Source organism: Malania oleifera, chromosome 9 (assembly GCF_029873635.1).
Source record: "Malania oleifera isolate guangnan ecotype guangnan chromosome 9, ASM2987363v1, whole genome shotgun sequence".
Classification (NCBI taxonomy): Eukaryota; Viridiplantae; Streptophyta; class Magnoliopsida; order Santalales; family Ximeniaceae; genus Malania; species Malania oleifera.
Window position 1 is genome coordinate 94,780,384 of NC_080425.1, and position 20,186 is coordinate 94,800,569.

The following is a 20,186-nucleotide window of genomic DNA, read 5'->3' on the forward strand; positions in this document are numbered from 1 at the left end:
ACCTGGTTGATTTGGTATAGGCTAGCACTTGCACGGTACCATTGCTATGTGTCCATGGTCTTCGTGATCATGATATATGCGTTAACACCGCTGTATGAAGTAGTGTGAGATTGGATGGTCAATGTGGTTATTTTCAAGAAGTGTGTTGTTATTGCCCCTGGTGTACGGACCAGGTCTGGCAGATCCATCGAACCTACAGACTACTATTTGACTCTACAGTGGTTGGCCAACCATTGTCAGGTGCCGCCTTCGGGCCACACAATTCAGTCATGTGGGGGTAATACACGACAACAACCAGCTAACCTACCATAATGGTTTTTATGTTATTATTACTATATGAGATGAAATATGTTTATGAAAATGCAATATGTTTTGTTATGATTTGATATATACATGTTTTCCTAGATTTGACGAAATAGTACTGAATATGTTATGTATGTTATGTGTAGAACACAAAATACTCATGTTGTCACGCGCTGGTATTAGTTTATTTCCCTTACTGAGAGGTGTCTCACCCCTGAATTTCATAAACTTTTCAGGAGCCCCTGATAGGAGAGCGGGAAAAGCCCCGCTGACCTAGTGCTGATTATCTGCCCTTTTTGAAGGGTAAGTTTTTGGTAGAAATAGTTAGATTTTGTGGGGTATGTCCCTAGATTTTATTTTTTTAAGATGTATATATGGAAATACAGTGGGTATAGTAATTCTGGTATATTGTGATATATGGTATTTAAATGTACATGATTGTATGTTTTCTACTACTTAGGCTTCTGCTGTATGTTCTGATGTATCCCTGGTACCCACAGGTCTAGGTGGATTGTGACCTGTTGAGTTGGGATATGAGATGTGTGGTATTGGTTATAATATAAAAAAAAAAATGTGGAAAAATGTGCGGGTCGTGACAAAGCTGTCACCATAACCCATATTGCATCCTAATCCGAGCTAGCCAGTATTTTTGTAAAGGCATTGCCTTCCTACCTTCTCCAAAGGCATTTATCTAAGATGGGAATAGTGAATCTCTATTCTCCATCTTGCGGGGGGCTATTGCATAATGAGAGTCAACATCAAGCTGCAAAAGTGCTGAAATGTAAAGAAGGATGACGAGCTATATTCCTTTTATATGTTGATTATTCTTTTCATTATTCCTTTTATTATTCTTTTGTTATTTTGGTATGCAAATCAGTTAGTTTATTAGGAAATATGTGTATAAAATAGCTACTTGTATTGTATATAGCAATTCAATTAATCAAATACAACATTCTCCAAACTTCCATGCCTCACGCTCTCTGAGCTCTCTCGTCTATTTCCTCTATTCTCTTACACCGAATAAATTACTTATGTTAAATATGTATAATATTTGTTAGGTTTTTGTCATTTCTTACATATTCAAATAAGTAGAAAAGACTTATCTATGTATATATTTTAAAATTTTAAATTTTAATTTATTTATTACAAATGAAATTATTTTCTTTCCATGTACAAACTACGCTATGGGCTATATATTTTTCCTAGTCCCTTTTAAATTTAAATTAAAATTCAATCGCAAGTTCACAAATTCTAATACATCACATCCGGAAATTTGGAATCGGATTTAAGATTTAAATTTGAGTGAAGTGAAAAATTGTCAATAAGCAAATCCACAAAAGTACAATTTACCCCGAAATTACATGCCAAACACAACCTAACTTTCCATAGGGTATCGTATCAAAGTTTCAATACTCGCGAGCCGCACGCATGTCATGTAATTTCCCAGTTAGCCATTCAAGCTGACGACGTCGTAGACCCACCACCAGACCAGAGCTCCAAGAAGAAGAACAACAACAAGAAGAAGGAGGAGGCGGGAAGGAAGGAAGAAGAGGCACCTATCGATTCTCAGGTTAGGTAAAGAACGCATGGTAAAGAACGCATTATTGTATTATGTTTTTAGCTGCTTCGAATTCACCCCACTTAATTGTCTTTCTTGAATCGGGCAATCTGATCCAGAGGGCTAAAAAAATCATCAGATTGAAGAACACTTCGAGAAATTATCTGGGTCGTGTCTAATGAACGATAAATCCTAAAACCAAACTATCTACCTGATTTCTGCTTTAAGGAATAAACGATGTTGTTCCAATAAATTATATATCTGGGTTGTATTGCATTCGTTGATTTTAAACGCTGCTGAGCTAATAATTATTTGCTCTTGTTTGAGAAGGAAATGCTAATAATGGGTTGTTCAAGTGGGTAGATGAGAAATTTCTGTTTGGTTTCTGAGAGAGGCGAGGAAGGAAAATGCTTGGAATTGACTTCATTGTTCTCGAGGACTTTGTGAACGAATATTTCCGTTTGGGTTTCTTAATTTGTTATTCATTTGCAATGAAATTGTTGCAGTGAACGAAACAGTTCGATGAATTGATCCGTGTACAAGTTTAATCCATAAAAAATACGTGGGATGGATAAAGATAACGACTTCACCTTTTGTCAGGTAAGTTCAATTTTTATGTTCCACGGAATAATTTTCCTGCTTCGCGATATGCTTGCATTGAATTCATATTTTTTTGAGGCCTTTTGTCGCTCTGCTTGAAGCTGAACTTTGTTAATTGAGGGGACTTGGTGTCTTCTGGGCATGCCTTAAAACAAGCTATTTGTTTGAAGGAAAAATTTTCCTCATATAAAAAAAAAAAATAATGGATGTAGAGGAACTTTCCCCTGAGATGATTTGTAACATGATGAGTTTTTTTTTTTTTCAAAATTTCATGGTAAAATATCTGTTGTGATAATTGAAGCCTAAAAATAAATGAATGAATTATAATTTGTTGGAACAAGCTTGATTTTTTTGCTGCACTTATATTTCATTATTTCAGTGAGCTTCAAGACTAAATATTTGTATATATAGGTTGGTTCGGCTATGGACCAAGATGGTTTTGAGGCACAGAATTCTGTCCCTGATATTAGTGGTATCACTATAAAAGACGAATTCTCAAACAGCGCTGCTAGTAATCAGGATGGTGGGTTTTCATTGAGAGAGAGTTCTCTGGAAAAGCCTGCTTCAAACAAACAGGAAACAGTTGGTTCTTTGTCTTTTAATGTCATTGAGACTTCGCCTCCTATTCGATTGAGTGAATTGTCAAGACAGTCAACATCACAAGATGCTGGAAATTCATTTAAAGCTCCACAAGAGCAGAAAATTGTAGCAAGGAAGCCTGCACCTCGGGCAAAGGTTCCTTTTGAGAAGGGTTATAGTCAAATGGACTGGCTTAAGCTTACTCGGACGCATCCCGACCTAGCAGGTAGTGACTGACAAATTTATCTTGATTTACTTCACTTTTTTTGGTAGTTCTGGAGGTATATTTCTTGATTTTTCATTTTCTGTTGGTGCCTGCCTTTTTTGATTCATAAATGTTTCCTATTCTCCTTAAGTCGTGTGGAGCTCATTTAGCTTTGAGGCTAGCATTTCATACAATAACGAACTGTAAATTGTTTGAACTTTTAACAAACTTGGTCACTATTTCTTTGTTTTTAATGGGAATTGCTAAAGTCAATGCAACAACATAACCACATTGACTAACATAACCACATCAACTGTTATTTCCCCTTAGGTTTCATGGGATTTTATAATTTCCAATCCGCATTGATATGTTTATTTATTGTGACTGGTCACAATTGTTTCTCTGGCTTTGGCAATTCATCCTAATATAGGGCTATTTTTTGCCAAACAGTACTACATTTGCCCAAAACATTGGCCTAGGTATATATCGGCCTTTGAATTTTTCATTAGCACCTTAAATGTGAACAGATCTTTGCACATTACTTGTGTAGCATTATGTTTTAGTCATGCACGACCAACCATCTCACCTGTTTCTCTCTCCCCTCTTTCTTTCTCCCTCTATGTAATGATTCTTTCATCCTGTCCTCAGTTAAACCTTAATCTAGCATTTCTTGAATGTGTGTACCTTGTTTTATCATTTTTTGTGCAACTCATCCATCTCAACACCCTCATTTTAGTTATCTACATTTTATGAAATTGTTTCGTGACTGCTTAACATTTTATACTTGATCTTACTTTCCAAGCAATCCCTGTTGAAACATCCAAATGTCCAAGTTCTTTGTTGCAGGAACTTCTGCATAACCTCGATGTTGAATGTAGCCCAAATTCCATAATTTCCATCAAAATGGTGCATTTTACTAGTGGAAATAGCTTGATGTCAAAAGTTTAGGCATACTTCAATAAAAGTCATTGGAACTAAAGCAAATAAATATACAACATGGTACATTTTGATTGCAGTAATAGTTTGATGCAAACGTTTTGGCTTGCTTCAATAAAATTCATTGGAACTAAAGCAAATACATTTAAAAAATGCAACACATTTTGTTTCATGTTATGTTGACAGATGATATTGTATGGCTGATGGTATAACTGTGACTCAAATGGTACTTTAAGCCTGTCTTGCATTTAATAATCAAATTGTTTAGGTCATGCCTAGATATTCATGAAAAATGCTGCATATTTTGTCTTTCGAGTCAGCTCATGCATGACCAGATCAGCTTTAGTGCATTTGTTTTTCATCAACTCATAAGTCTTGTATTATTTGATTTGTAAACAAGTCTCATTGTTGTTGTTAGTTTAGCATACACTTTTAATATTTACTCCAACAAAACAATAAAGCATTAAGTCTCAGTTCGTGGATCAGCTATGTGAATCCTTCCCTGCCCTTCTACTTAACTGGGGCTAATCCTCCAAAGTTGGAGGGGCGTTAAATCATTTCTTACTACCTCATTCCAAAATTTTCTGGGTCCCTTCCCCTCCTATTATGACTAACCTCAACCGAATCCTTTCTTACTGCGTCAATTCAGGATTTTCCAGTCACTTCAATTCTTCTTCCGCAGGTGGATGTATTGGCCTAATATGTATTTGATTATCAATAATGCCCTTCTCTTCCTCAATTTGTTTTCTCAAGTTTCCTGTTATCAAGTCTTTCACATGTTTTCAGATTTGTTGCATTAAACTATCATTTTTATGCCAATGTCAATAACATGGCCAAACATTAACTTGATACCTTGATTCTGTGCCATAACAGTATTGGTGTTGCCTTCTTGCCCTTTGTCCTTTGTGTTATTTACCTAAGAACATGGGGATGCATTCATTTTATTATTCAGTAAGATGGTCATGAACTCTTTCCTCAAGTAATAAATTGATGATGATATATACGCTTACCTGTTGCCTACCCACCTACATTATAAGATCGGGAACTTTGCTTTAGAATTTTAATTACTTTCGCAGTGTGGATGCATACATCATGCCCTTCCCTGGCCCCAATATGGTGTGGGGGCTTTGTGCACTTGTACCATCACTTGCTTCTTGATCTTGCTGAACCTTTTGTTTTAGGATTGAAGGGACAGTCAAATAAGAGGCTTGTTTCTATGAATGAAGTCAAGCAACACCAAACCGGAGGGGCAATGTGGACTGTTCTAAAAGGCCGCGTATACAACTTGTCTCCATACATGAAATTTCATCCTGGAGGTGGGCATGATCTTGTTTCACTCAAGTTTACTCATAAGGGGCATGCATGTGTATATAAGGCTTGTAACTGGGTGTATTTTTGTTAATTGTGGCAATAACTTAGCTATGTGTGCCTTTGTTTGTTGTCACGATAACTGAAACAAAGTGGGCTTTTATAACCATGTGTGTTTTTGTTAGTTGTGGCTATAGCAGGAAAAAAAAAAAACAACAGCAACAAAGTGTGGCGCTGACACAGTATTAATTTTATGTGGTTATTCCATTAGTTTTAGGCTTTTTGCAAGTTTAAAGGCTTTTAAATCCTTTACTAGTTTCTTTCAATTGGCATCCCATGTTTGAGGCATTACATTTTAAACGTTTTACCACTGAGTTTCTAGCTTTTTGATTTTTTTCTAATCTTCTTAAATTAACACGCCCAAATCATTTGTATGTTATTTCAGTATGTTTTTCGGGGACAGAGAGTGATAGAGGAGAGATAGAGGCCTTAAGCCTTAAGCATATCTGCCACATCATAATAGAGGAGAGATAAAGAAGATTGGGAAGAGAAAACAGTAGGAGATTGTGGGTCTTAAGGTATTGGCACGTGGAACTTTTAGAAAGTGAAAAATATCAATGCATTGTTGGACATATTTATTGCCAAGGAAACGTGGTAGAACCCAAAACAAAGGTTAATGACACGTGGAGTGAACTTCATGACAGCACCTGAGCTCTTGTATTCATTATGATATGCTCTGTTATGTTATATTATGGTATGGTATGATATATGCTAGTGACGTAGGTTGATGGATTAGTGGATTTGAAGTTCTTAAATCTCAATTCACAATAATGGGCAAGGAATTGTTTCTAGGATTAATTTGGGAAGTTAAAAAACAACACAACAAGCTCTTGCTTCTGTAATAAAAGATTTACTGTTTATCAAGATGGTACTGGCCAGCTTGTGACTTGCTTTAGGTAGTTAGTGTCATGAAGAAGATGAGCAATTATTTGAAGAAGAGGACATCATGAAGGCCACCTGCCTTCTGGGCAAACTTCATAAAAAATAACAGCATGGCATTGGTTCTTAGGCAGCTAGGCTATTTCTAAACTGTCTGGAACATTTTGGTGCAGGATTATACATTACAGTCTAGACTAGGGCATCCTTTCTGCAACCCCCCCCCCCGAATTCTAAAAAATTTTGGGGCCTATTTATTTGTGGAAAACATTTTCAGCTTCCCATTTTTTATTATTCCAAAGAATTATAAAAATTTCAGCTTTTTTTTTTTTGTTAGTTTTCCAAGATTCATATTAAAAGGGTACAAGATAAAGAGTTTGTTTAGTTGTACAAAACAGTTTTTCATTTTTATTTCTAAATTTTAAAGTAATTACAAAAAAAACTTGTTTTCTAATTTTCCAAGAATTATATAAGGTAGTCTTTGGGATCATGAACTCCGCCTGTGATGCACTTAAATGTCCTAATTTTTTCACACACAGCCGGTCCCAAGCCCGGGTTAAGGAGGAGGGTTGCGTTAGGTAGTTGACAGCCAGCGTAAAATTTTTCAGATCACTATGATATGAATCCTTACCGAATATTTGTTGTGGCGTCCCCTACGAGCGACACGTTGCACTTGAACCACCCGGGTGGGCTAGGTTGTCGCCCCAAAGCGACGCGCCGTGTTGGCGCCCGGGTACGGTGTCAAATATGCGAGGGTTCCTGCATCATTTTGGACGTGGGCAGGTAAAGACGTTAGTTCAGGAAACTAGGATTAGATTAGCAACTTGGAATATAGGGACACTTACGGGTAAAAGCATGGAAATTGTGGATACAATGATTAGAAGAAGAATTAATATAATTTGCCTTTAAGAAACTAAGTGGGTGGGAGAGAAAGCTAGAGAAATCGATAAATCAGGTTTTAAACTTTGGTACACTGGAAAAGAAAAACATAAGAATGGAGTAGGCATTATTATAGACAAAAACTTAAAAGATAGCGTTGTGGATGTAATTAGAGTAAGGGATAGAATTATAAAAATCAAAATGCTATTAGGACAAGAGATAATAAATATCATTGGTGCTTATGCTCCTCAAGTTGGCTTAGCAGAAAATCTTAAGAGACAATTTTTAGAAGATATGGATAGTATTATACAAGGCATACCAAGGACTGAGAAAATATTTATAGAAGGAGATCTGAATGGACACGTTGGAAGAGATAATAAAAATTATGAAAGGATACATAGAGGATATGGATATGGAGACAAAAATGAGTCTGGGGAGATGATCTTAGACTTTGCTATGTCATATGATTTTAGTATAATGAATACTTGCTTTAAGAAGAGAGAAGAACACTTAATAACCTTTAAAAGTGGACAAAATAGAAGTCAAATAGATTTTTTTTTAACTAGGAGGGTAGATCGTGTATCATGCAAGGATTGTAAAGTTATTCCAGGTGAAAGTCTAACCACACAACATAGAGTCTTAGTGTTAGATATATGCATTAAACAATGGAAGAAAAAAGATAAAATAAACCAGTGTAGGAGAATTAGATGGTGGAACCTAAAAGGAGAAAATATAATAAAATTTAAAGATAAAATAATCAAAGATGGGGATTGGACCTTAGAGGATGGGATAGATTCAAATACTCTTTGGAATCGATTAGCTAACTCTATTAAAAAGATAGCAAAAGAGATTTTAGGCGAATCAAGGGGAAGATTCTTAAATAGCAAAGAAAGTCAGTGGTGGGATAATGATGTACAAAAAATCATAAAGACAAAAAGAATTTGGTATAAAACGTGGCAAAAATGTAGAAACAACAATAACTTTGAAAAATATAAGGAGGCTAGAAAAGATGCAAAAAGGGCCGTTAGTGAAGCTAAATATAGATCATTTAATAGTTTGTATAATAAATTAGGTACAAAAGAAGGGGAAAGAGATATATTTAAACTTACTAAAGTTAGAGAAAGGAAGAACAAGGACTTAGGAAATGTAAAATGTATAAAAAGTGAGGATGATATTGTCTTGGTTAAGGACGAAGATATTAAAGAAAGATGGCGAAGTTACTTTAATAAGTTGTTTAATGAAAACCAAATAGAAGACTTAAATTTAGAATTGTCAAATGAAGAAAAGACTAAAAATATAAGATTTATTCGAAAAATTAGAGTTAACGAAGTTAAGTTTGCACTAAAAAAAGATGAAAAATGGGAAAGCTATGGGACCAGATAACATCCCAATTGAAGTTTGGAAATGCTTGGGTGATAACGGAATTATATGGTTAACTAATTTATTTAATACAATTGTAAAAACTAAGAAAATGCCAGATGAATGGAGGAAAAGCACTTTAATACCTATATACAAAAATAAAGGAGATATTCAAAACTGTAATAACTATCGTGGAATTAAAGTTATGAGTCATACGATGAAACTATGGGAAAGAGTAGTTGAACAAAGATTAAGGTTAGAAACGAAGATCTCAGAAAATCAATTTGGTTTTATGCCTGGGAGATCTACCACAGAAGCTATTTATCTTTTAAGAAGATTAATGGAAAAGTTTAGGGAAAAGAAGAGGGACTTGCATATGATATTTATTGACTTTGAGAAAGCATATGATAGGATACCTAGGGAAGTTTTATGGTGGGTTTTAGAAAAAAAGGGTGTATGTTGTAGGTATACCGATGTCATTAAGGATATGTACGATGGAGTAATGACTAGTGTAAAGACTATAGATGGAGAAACTAGAGAATTTCCAATTACCATAGGTGTACATCAAGGATCTGCTTTGAGTCCTTCTCTTTTTGCTTTAGTGATGGACCAATTGACTAAGAGTATTCAAAAGGAGGTTCCATGGTGTATGTTGTTTGCAGATGATATTGTATTAATTGACGAAACTAGGGATGGAGTCGAGGCTGAGTTAGAATTATGGAGAGAAGCTTTGGAATCTAAAGGCTTTAAGATAAGTAGAAATAAAACAGAATATATGAAATGTAATTTTAGTAATGATAGGAGGAATATTGGAGACAAAGTTAAACTTGATGATGAAGAAATAAATAGTACTTGTAGATTTCGATACCTTGGATCTATTATGCAAGCTGAAGGAGAAATTGAAGATGATGTAATGCATAGAGTTAAAGCAGGTTGGGTAAAATGGAGAAGTTCTTCAAGTGTTCTATGTGATCGTAAAATACCCTTAAAATTGAAAGGGAAGTTTTATAGGACAGCTATAAGACCAGCTATGCTATATGGATCAGAATGTTGGGCGATGAAGAAACATAATATCCAAAAAGTAAAAGTTGCCGAGATGAGGATGCTTAGATGGATGAGTGGTATAACATTAAAAGATAAATTAAGGAATGAACATATTCGTGGTAAGTTAGGTATAGCTCCTATAGAAGATAAGATAAGGGAAGGACGACTCAGATGGTATGGACACTTGCAACGTAGGCCTTATAGTGCACCTGTGAGGAAGAGTGACGTAGTTACTGTGGGGGGCAGTAGAAGGGGTAGGGGTAGACCTAAAATAACTTGGGAGGAGATAGTGAGTAAGGATTTAATGTCTTTGAATCTATCAAAAGAAATGGTCCATGATCGCATAAATTGGCGGAAAAGGATTCATATAGCCGACCCCACTTAGTGGGACTAAGGCTTGGTTTTGTTGTTGTTGTTGTTATAATCTTTGGGATCATGGATTTTGGGGCTTGGATTTGGATTTGCATGAATTCGGAAGACACTCAATGCATAATCCATATAAATTAAAGTCCAAGATTTGAATTTCATGCTCCCATATGCAAAGTAAGAATTTTTAAATCTAGAAAATAATAAAAATATGTTTTTCACTTTTTCTATATAAGTTTAGAAAAATAGAAAACAAGGTGGCTTTTTTGTAATTGTTTGAAAAATTCTAAATGAAAAATAAAACTATTTCCACAAGCAAATAGTGCCAAAACTTTTTATGGTTGTTCATTTATTTGTATAGATGATGTAAAACTGAAAATTAGCTAACTTTCTTGCATTTCTTCAGAAAACCAAAATGGAAAATAAAACCTGTTTTCACAATTAAATGTGCCCTTAGTATTTCCCAATTCCTTATGGGAATTTGTCTATATATTTTTCTACACAAGGTTCAGTTGTGTTTGGGAAAAGTGAGCCCCAGAACAGTGTTGGAAATCCCATATCAACTTGCTTGTACCTCATGGATAATGAGTTGATAATGCAAAATTGCTTCTATTTTCACCTTTGGCCCTCATTGTTACGATGATAAATACCTCACAGACACAAATTTTGGAGAAGTGAATATTTTTACGATGCTATTAATCTTAGATTCTTAAAGGATATTTAGCTGTCATTTTTTGTTGAATTATATCCTTTTCTTTCAGTTAGACCTGGGGTGTCACTTCACAGTTTGACAATGATTCTTATTTTTTCAACAAAAAACAATTCTAAGAATATTTTCATTGAAACAAATGGAGGTGTCACGGGCTAAGCTTGTTCAAGGCATTATGCTTGCCTATGACCGCTTATCTCGTGTGTTTGGGATGGGTTTCCATCATGTAAATACTAGTGTAGGGTTATTTTCTAGTATTTATTTCATTGTAAGCCAAATAAGGCAGTATGACTCCTCGGTCACTTTGATGTTTCCTAGTGCCAGAGTGAGAATGGCCTAGAAAGCTCTTTAGGGGAGGGTGAGTGTTCATCAATCATTGTAAAACTCACTAGAAATTGTCAACGTGCTTAGCCTACTTGCCTCCCTCGCTAAGTACAACATGTCAACGGAGGATTTGTTAATGAATTACGTTTGCTTCAATATTTACTGCTTGGTTGCCACGGCTTTCATGAATTGATTATTATTTCCGCTACTATCTGATTGAATGTTAATGAAAGTGCTTCGTGGATGAATGTTGGTAAACAAAAGGCTGGCTAGTTAAGTAAGAGTGCTTTAGCTAGCGCCGCACGGCCCTTCACAATGGTGTGAAAAAGGCGGACCGTGACACTGTGGGATGCCATATTCCAAGGTAACACGCCGGGCATAGCAGTCTCAGTTGCTTCACATTATGCTGCATAGCATAGATGTTTAATGTTCACAACAATATGCACCCGTGGCCAACATATTATTTTCGGGAGAAGGAAAATTTCCTCAACCAAACAGAGTTTTACATAATCTGTATCTCCATTCTCTATGTGCTTGAAGTTTATAATGATTATGCAACATTTTCCATTTGAATCTGTTGTGTGCATGCATACATGACTAAGTAAATGGAAAAATCAGGAAGAACCACCAAAAGCAAAATCCAGGTCATCCATGATTGAATGTTGAGTGTCTTTGCGCAATGGCTCATGCTGCACATGAGCTGCTGTAGCCTTAATTCTTTGTTGACATATTTGCTATAGAGCAACTCTAAGGCAAATACAGTAACATTTACAGTGCAATGACCAAATGTAGAATTTTCAAATGGAGATCATGCTCCAGTGTTTATAGAATATAATGACAATTGTTATGAGTCATGTATTGTTAAGGCTTGAATGCTTAATATACATTGTTCGCAGACAACATGACGGCTTAGCTTTTATAGATCAAGTGGTGACTTACATGATTTCAGAATCCTAGAGCCACCATAGATACCAACATGTTTCGGGCACAATTCTTTATGAGAGTATTTACTCCATTAATATATTATTCCATTTGTAAATGTGATATGAGAATGTGGGCCATACACTAGGGGGCGTCTTACGGTGATATATTGTTATAGATCACAGTATAACAGCTTAAGCTTTTAGGTCTAGTGGTGGCTTGACTAATAAGCCTACAGCTTAATAAGAAGAGCATGAATTTGTCATAATTTTTAGACAATTTGTTACTAATTCTCATGAGGTGCATAGCTGATATATTGGAGAAGATCCCAAGGTAAGGTGAATGGTTAATGAGATGTTGAGAGCTTCACATCTTTAGTTGCTTGAACCATCAAGTTGTGCCTTGAGTTGCATATTCCAGGTAATATTATGCCGTCTCCTGATTCTCGAACTAGTGACCTAGACCTTTATGGGGTTCTTTGGAAAGGAACTGGTTTATATACCTCTCATTTAATTTAGATAGTTGTTGGCTATTCATTATTAAGTCCCACATAGACTTTGTCGCTTCTCTTTCTTCATCGTCTCTTCCAAAGGCTTGGCAGCATACCATGTTTGATACTGATTGGATGAAGCAGTTGAAGAAGCAATATATGCTCTTCGTCACATGAACATATGTGAGCTTGTACAGTTGTACCTCTTTTTCATGGAAAAACACAGTATAAGCAATTAAATTTTAGCCTAGACTAGTGACTACAGGCTGCACATAAACTTATGCCACTGATTATGTTGGCACCTTTTGTTCTAGTTGTTAGGATATCTGCTGTACAGGTTCTCAATTTTTGTTGCTTCCAAATGCCAATTATTATTGGACTTCCACTAAATAATAGAAATGTTCTTTTCATGGTGATTTACAGCAGGCGCTTTATATAAGCAGCTACTGGTTTGTCACTTAGGGAGAGTTAGGGTATGTTTGCTGGTTAAAGAGAGTTATCCCTGGTTTCCAGCAGTCTCCTTGTCAGTGGTTGGGATGTTCAATGAGATTGTTTGAAGTTTGGGATAAAATGTTACCAATCTGATTGGACCATATTTTGTTGGAGTGGATATTGGGAGAACAATATTAGTTTTCTATTTGGATGATAGGGTATTGGTAAAGATGTAGTTGGTAATTTGGTATTTATGAGTTGAAGTTTTCACTTAGTTTCACACCAAGGGTGTGGGAAAATTGGGATACTTTTTGGGCATCAAAGTGGCTCATTCTCTTAGAGGTTCATCTAAAGGAAATATGTTCTTGATCACCTTGAGGAAACAGGTTGACTGGAGTGAAACCAGTTGATTCTTCTGCATCTCTAGTTGATAAAAGGGATCGATGGATCATTAACTTAATAATAGAATTTAATGGGAGTTGTAATGTTTGATATTTACTCAGCTAGACAATTTCCTTTTTGTTAGTACCATGAGCCAATTTTTGGGTCAGTCTCAAGTGCCTCTTTGGAATGCAGTGAATTGCATTTTACATTATTTGATGAAGGCCCCAGGACCTGGTTTACTCTACAAATTCCATGGTCATGCAGATTTCTGGTTTCACAGATTCTGATTGAGCAAGTTCATAATCTGTTGATGATCAACCACTAGACATTGTATAGTTCTTGGATGAAAATTAGTTTCATGGAAAAGTGAAAAAACAAACAATTTGTGCTCAACCTAGTATAGAAGCAGGGTATAGGGCAATAACTCTTACTACCAGGATGGTCTCACTTTTCCCCAGATTCACTTTCAGCCTGGAGACTGCCTCAAACCCAACCAAAATGCTTTGAAGATTGAGTTTTTTTTTTTTTTTTTTTGGGGGGGGCGGGGGGGTGGGGGGTAATGATAGTGTCATCCACAAAATGAAGATGTGAAAATTTCATAAATCCCCTGTTTTTCCCATCTTGACACCTTTAAGGAGCCCTCCTTTGTTAGATTTTTTCAACATGAGTATTAACACATCCATCACCAAGATAAACAAAAAGGGGTCAGGGGATCACATTGTCTCAAGCCTCTAGAAGAGCGACAGAAGTCAGATAAGCAGCCATTAATGAGCATAGAGAAGGTTGGGGTATTGATGCATCGTGCAAAAAATTCCTTGGCAGAGATATCTATGCTTTATGTGTCTCTTCTCAAACTCAACTAGCTGATTTGTTTTTGAAGAAATTAGTTTGAGCTGTGTGAATTATTATATAACAAGCTTGGACTATGTAATATATATAGTCCAACTTGGGGGTGTTTATGAATATAAAGTTTAAGACTGTAAAGATAGGGGAGTAATCTAATCTCCCTCCCACATAGTTTAGTGTGAGGATCATTATTTTTCTCTTTCTTCTCTCTCTCATTAGTCTTGAGAATATCAATGGAAGGTTGTCATCTTATGGATTCCTAGCTGTAGAGCATTGGACCGTATTCATGGTGCATTCATGCGTGTCCAGTTTATTTCAATTTCATCCTGAATGTTTTGCAGTGGCAGATTTACAACAAAATTTCAATTTTGTCCAGAAGTTCATACTTCCTCTTTCACAACAAATTGCATCTGTGGGCTAACTTCTTAATTGTATAACTGCATTCTCAGGTGTTGATATGTTAATGAAGGCTGTGGGAAAAGACTGCACTTCTTTATTCAGTATCCTTTGCTGGATTAGATTCTATTTAATGGTCTCTGGAGTTTATAAAAAAATATTGTTTGTTCATGTTTTCTTTTATGCAGTTAATAAAGTCTTTCATCCTGAATATACAGTTTGTCACTTTTTATCATCATCATTCTAGGCTTCATTTGTAACAGTGGATATATTACTGAAAAAATTATGATGTCTTTCAGTTAGCTTTTTGAAAACAAATTCTTAATGGTATTTTATTTTTAAATCTTCCATAGGGGAAGTGTGCTGTAGAAATATTTTTGGCTCGAAAGTGAAGGAAAAAAATCACGGGCCGTTTGTAATGTGATTTTAATCTATATTTCCCATCCATGAAGTAATTTGTGTTGCGAAAATTGCAATGATTAGATGATTTTAATCTATATTTTTTGGTTTTTTGTTAGTAATTTGTGAAACTAATAATTTTCCCCCAAGGAAATCTCCTTTTCAGCTTGGTCAGTTTCATCTCACAAGCTCTACATACACTATTCTTTTGGTTATGTCTGTATTTTGTGTATTTTTCGATTTTTAAAATTTGGCACTCATGAGAATTGCTGCCCCTTAACATTATTTTTAGACAAGTACCATGCTTGGGTGAATGCTGAATTCTTGTTGGAGAAGTGTCTTGTAGGTCTTTTAGATGATAGCCATTGAAGTAGCCAAAGTTCCATTAATAAAGTTGTCTGCATACTACCAAGCTGATGGATGTACAATTCCTTTGAGAATATTGATTTGATTTGTAGAACTGAATGTAATCATGGATGTAATAATTTACACTACTCTTGACTTTAAAATTTTTTTACTGCTCTTTGGAACTTTTGATGTTGCATTGCAATGCATTTTTGTGATGAATCCAACCAAGCTATGAATGTAATTATAGAAACTTCTGATATTGCATCTTCCTCCAACAAGAGCAAGTTGAAGTTACTCTTAAACTGTAAACCCAATTTATGTTCATGGTTGAAAGCAGTGAGAGTTGTGAGAACGAGTTGTTTCCCTTGTCAAAGTTGGGGCCTGCTGATAATTAATGGAATGTTATGGGTAAATTGCATCGTTAATCCTCGAAATGTTCTGTTAACACTCTAACCCTCTTGATATTTCATTTGTAACCACTTCATTCTTGAAGTTTCTCTCAACCTGCAATGTCATCCTTGGCCTCGACTCCTTGACCCAATTCATGGTAAATTTTATAATTTGGAAAAAAAATTGTCTTTAAGTTAAAAGAATTTTGTTTCAGCCAAAGATTGAAAAAAATTGTCTTTAAGTTAAAAATTGTTACAAAGTATGATATTTAAAAGATTATTCTTTAACAAGGTCTAAGACATATGTACCAGTTAAGATTAGTACATTTGATTCATTTTTGCTATGAGAACTAACGGTACATTTAATTGTGGAAAATAATTTGTATTTGTTGTTTTTATATTTTTTTTAATACAAAAATTAGATAATTTTTCATTTTTATAACATTTATATGAATCAAATAAATAATAATAAGCAATTTTAACACTATTTTCTTATGAAAATAATTTTATTCTTCATTTTAAAATTTTCAAATAATTATAAAAATATCACCTTATTTTTTAATCTTTCAAATTTATATAAAGATGTTGAAAAACATCTTATTCCTAACTCCAGCATAGGGTTTGGATCTGAAACTATAATTTATGTAAATTATATATAAATATTCTTTTAAATACATACAAAACCAAATTCAAATCTCAAAATTTATGATTCTAAATTATATCTTACACAAAATTTTAAAAAGAATTAATACAAAAAATTATCTTTTGTGATTATTTTAAAATTTAAAAATAAAATAAAAAATCATTTTTCATTTAAATTTAAACAAACTCTTCATTTTCTATATTTTTAATACCAATCTTAAAAATTTGCAATAATAAGCTAATTTTTTTAGTAATTATCTGAAAAACTAAAAATTAAAAATATTTTGCACAACTAAATGGACCTAAGTTGCGATCAATTTAGGGCTTAATTCATTACGAGAGTTAGAATGATGCATTTGAAGCCTAAATGAATCATAAACTTTGCAAAACTTTATGCAGAAATGCAGTACAAAACTACCCATAACACACTTCACATCACAGTAACTACTACAGGGCTCATCCAGCCTCCCTTCACCAAGGAAACAAGAAGACAAAGCCACTTCAAGTACTTCAGACAATTACACAACAAGAACAACATTGTACCTCACCACAAAAGTTCAAATTTTACAGAGTTCGATCAAACAGCCGCTGCAAAATCCTGTATTCCCTAACTTGTGATCCCAACTTGGTTTTAGATATTATAGAACTAAACATCTAATGGGCAGGCAGAACTATAACATGATCAAGTACCGGTCCGCAGAGAGACCCGAGGTCATCAACCCTTGTGTGGTAGAAAGAGCTGTAGAATGTGATTCTTGTCCTGGCTGAAATTGCCTTGAACTTGAAACCAACAGCCCTGAACTCGCCCTTTCCACTGGACTTAAATGGAACTTTCATCGTGTCTTTGGCTGCAAATGCTTCAACCATCATTGATGCATGGCAACCATTTTTCGCATCTCCCACGGTGAATGTCAGGTTGTAAAGTTTGTTTGGTATAGTCCTGATAATTTGAGCAATTGCACTTTCTTTCCCTGCAACAAGTTCGACTGCAGCGCGACCGAAGGGGATGTTGAAGTGCTTGGAATCAATGAACTTAACAGCTTTAAGGGATTCAATGATCCAGGCAGGGAGAGGAGACGTGATATCTTCCTGTCTAGGAGGGAGGAGGACACCATTTGAAGAGTTTACAATTTGATGGGGGCCTTCTTCAAAGCCACTGTTCTTCACAAGATTATCTGCAAGATATTGTTCAAACCTCAAATTGTGCCACACAATTCAGGAAGCAACTATAGAACAGAACACACATTTTTATTGGAAGTGTGTGTTATGTTGGTCAAGTTAGTGATACAACTTCCAATCATAAAATGGCCGAAATAATCATAGGGATGAACTCATTGAATTTCAGAAAATATATTAGGACTAAAACTACAGATCAAATTGCAGAAATCCATGTATCAGCTCAATTTCTACACCACAGTGAAGTGAATGGACCAGTGCATATCAAAGTAAAAGTATCCGAGACAACAAATCTGAAGTAACAAGAGCTCAGCAGGGACATCTAGTTTGTAGAGAGGAAAAAAAAAATACCCAAAGGAGAATAGTGCATCAAAAACCCAAACTGCCTCCAAAACAAAATTTTTAGAATTAGTACTCCACACGTGGACTACCTGAAGAGTATAGCAAATCAGCAAAACCAACTTAAATGATGAGCATAAACACACACAGAGATACACATGGATACACATGAAGAAAACGGCATAACATAAATATATTCGACATATACCTTTCGTAATCCGCGGAGGAAAGAGCTCTTTGATGGCAACTATATCCAGCAGAGGTCCACAAGCTGGATTCTCTTGAATCCCAGGATTGTGGAAGCTCACCTTGGCAAAATTGGAAGTGGGTCTGAATCCCCAGGCATAAACATCACCTCCATTGCTGCTGTACAGAGTCTGCAGGGGAAGGTCCCCTGTTTGGGGAAAGACAGAGACCCTCAAAACCTCATCTTGAGCACAGGTCCTTGTGGCCCCAAATGTGAGGGCATAGAGAGAGCCCGGCTTAACCGGTATGGTCTGAGAGATTGATGCCTCATTCCCCAGCCTCACGGCGTGGACTCCATGAGCTACCGCGAAGTACATGCCCCCGGGCTGAGGCCCGCCCTTGATGTACTCGACGAGGCCCTTGATTTCCCATTTGGGCAGTGAGTTTTTTCCTATGATTACTGTTTTCTTGAGGTTGGTTCGCTTTGGAGGGATTTCAAAGTTGCCATTTGGAAGGAGTCCTGGTGGAAACAAGCACAGGAAGAGGAAATGAGACAGAGAAGATAAATATGGGAGAGCAAAACAATAACCCTTTGTTTGGAAGGTGGATATATATTTGTATTAGCTTGGACAGAATGCAATGCAAAATGGTATTGAGTTCTGTACACAAATTTAAATCAAATCCATGCTTCCAAACGCAGCACAAGTTCGAAACAAATCAAAGCTACGCTTTTTAAGTATGCAGAAGGCAAAATCTTGCAGAGGGTCTGTGTAAATAACAGTCGGAGAGAACTAATCAACGCGCGCGCACACACACAGTCACACAGATCCAAAACATACAAGAGTAGATTTTGCACTATAGCTGAAAAAAAGAAGCAATAGGGGGAAAAGGCAAGGAAAACCAGCTAAGTAAAACAGATCAAGACTAGCATCTACTCCATGTTGAGCCAAATGGGCTACTAGATGTGAGCACTACCATCCAAGTGAGAAATAAGCAGATTGAGCAAAACCCCAACACATCATGAGAACAGAGAGGGTTCAAGATGACCCATCTTCTCCATTTCCATACTAAGCCAAACAAGAGTTAGATATGAGCATTACCTTCAAACACAGTAGCTGCTAGAGCAGAGCCAGCGAAGAGCGAGCAGAGAAGCAACAGAACTGAGATCCCCACAGCCATTTCCACACAAAGAGAGAGAGAGAGCGAGGGAATGTGTGAACTGTATGAGTAGCTCACAGAGATGGGACAGGGTAGAGAGGCTTAGTGGGTATGACATTCATTTATAGAGGGAGTCGAGCAAACAATTGAAGTGGGAAAGCAGCTGGAAAACCTAGAGCAGCATCTTATGCAATGAATTAAATCTTTTAATTTGATGTAACTTCCCACTTTATTGTAATGTTTGAATTCAACTTTCTCACAATCACTTAAATTTCCAGCATTCATTAACTTAATTCAACAGTTTAACCAAATAAATTATCACTCAAATACTGATGAAAAATAATTGGGTCATCTCCCGTTACCTAGCTCAAGCTTAAAATGATTAAAAAAAATTATACATTTGATAATTTCAAATCAATTAAATTAAATTAAATTAAATTAATCCTAATTCAAATTAAAGCTTCATAATACATGTGTCCAAACACAATCTGGAACCCAGTTAGAGTCCAATCTCAAGAACACATAGTCATCCATAGCCCAAAGGGTCACTGATGAAGTGTGATGGGTTTCGTCAGCTTGTCCCAGCTTTTGCCAGACCGGCTTTCCCTCCACCATTTATGGCATGAACTCTCCTAACCCCCAATTCCAATTTCACTCTTTTTCAATTTTTTACAACAGAGGCGGCGGCTCCACCTCCACCCACCTTCTATTATTATTATTTTTAAATTTTTTTTTTAATAATTAGTATTTCTTCAAAGAAGCTCAAGGAAAATTAGTTTTATAAATTAAAACTCATTTTTCAGAAAAAAATTAATAATTTAAGTCGTGTGGAAAGATTAGCAAGCTACCTCTATTAGATTTGTACGCAGATATATGAAATCCATTATTTGAAATATTTTCATTGGATAGTTGGATGTAATGTAAGGGTGATGTTGATTTTTTAAAAGAATCTAATTTTTTTTTTCATAATTCAA

The 20,186-nt window shown here is 35.6% G+C and overlaps 2 protein-coding genes across 5 annotated transcripts; one reads left to right on the forward strand and one right to left on the reverse strand.

Annotated features, from left to right (window-relative positions):
- Window positions 1-1,523: 1,523 nt before the first annotated feature.
- Window positions 1,524-15,579, forward strand: LOC131165007 (cytochrome b5 domain-containing protein RLF). 4 transcript variants are annotated; one of them, XM_058122613.1, is made up of 6 exons: window positions 1,524-1,873; window positions 2,368-2,461; window positions 2,873-3,266; window positions 5,363-5,497; window positions 14,629-14,679; window positions 15,267-15,579. In XM_058122613.1, the coding sequence occupies exons 2-6, from the start codon at window positions 2,429-2,431 to the stop codon at window positions 15,341-15,343; spliced, it is 690 nt and encodes a 229-aa protein (XP_057978596.1). In that variant the 5' UTR covers window positions 1,524-1,873; window positions 2,368-2,428; the 3' UTR covers window positions 15,344-15,579. The 4 variants fall into 4 exon arrangements, with proteins under 4 accessions (XP_057978596.1, XP_057978598.1, XP_057978594.1 ...); XM_058122615.1 differs by having other exon boundaries at window positions 1,624-1,878; XM_058122611.1 differs by having other exon boundaries at window positions 1,641-1,873; window positions 14,629-15,579.
- Window positions 15,580-16,708: 1,129 nt separating this feature from the next.
- LOC131165008 (protein DUF642 L-GALACTONO-1,4-LACTONE-RESPONSIVE GENE 2) lies at window positions 16,709-19,795 on the reverse strand. Its single transcript, XM_058122616.1, has 3 exons — window positions 19,155-19,795; window positions 18,077-18,574; window positions 16,709-17,528 (listed from the first exon to the last, which is right to left on the reverse strand). The coding sequence occupies exons 1-3, from the start codon at window positions 19,231-19,233 to the stop codon at window positions 17,008-17,010; spliced, it is 1,098 nt and encodes a 365-aa protein (XP_057978599.1). The 5' UTR covers window positions 19,234-19,795; the 3' UTR covers window positions 16,709-17,007.
- Between the last annotated feature and the right edge of the window lie 391 nt (window positions 19,796-20,186).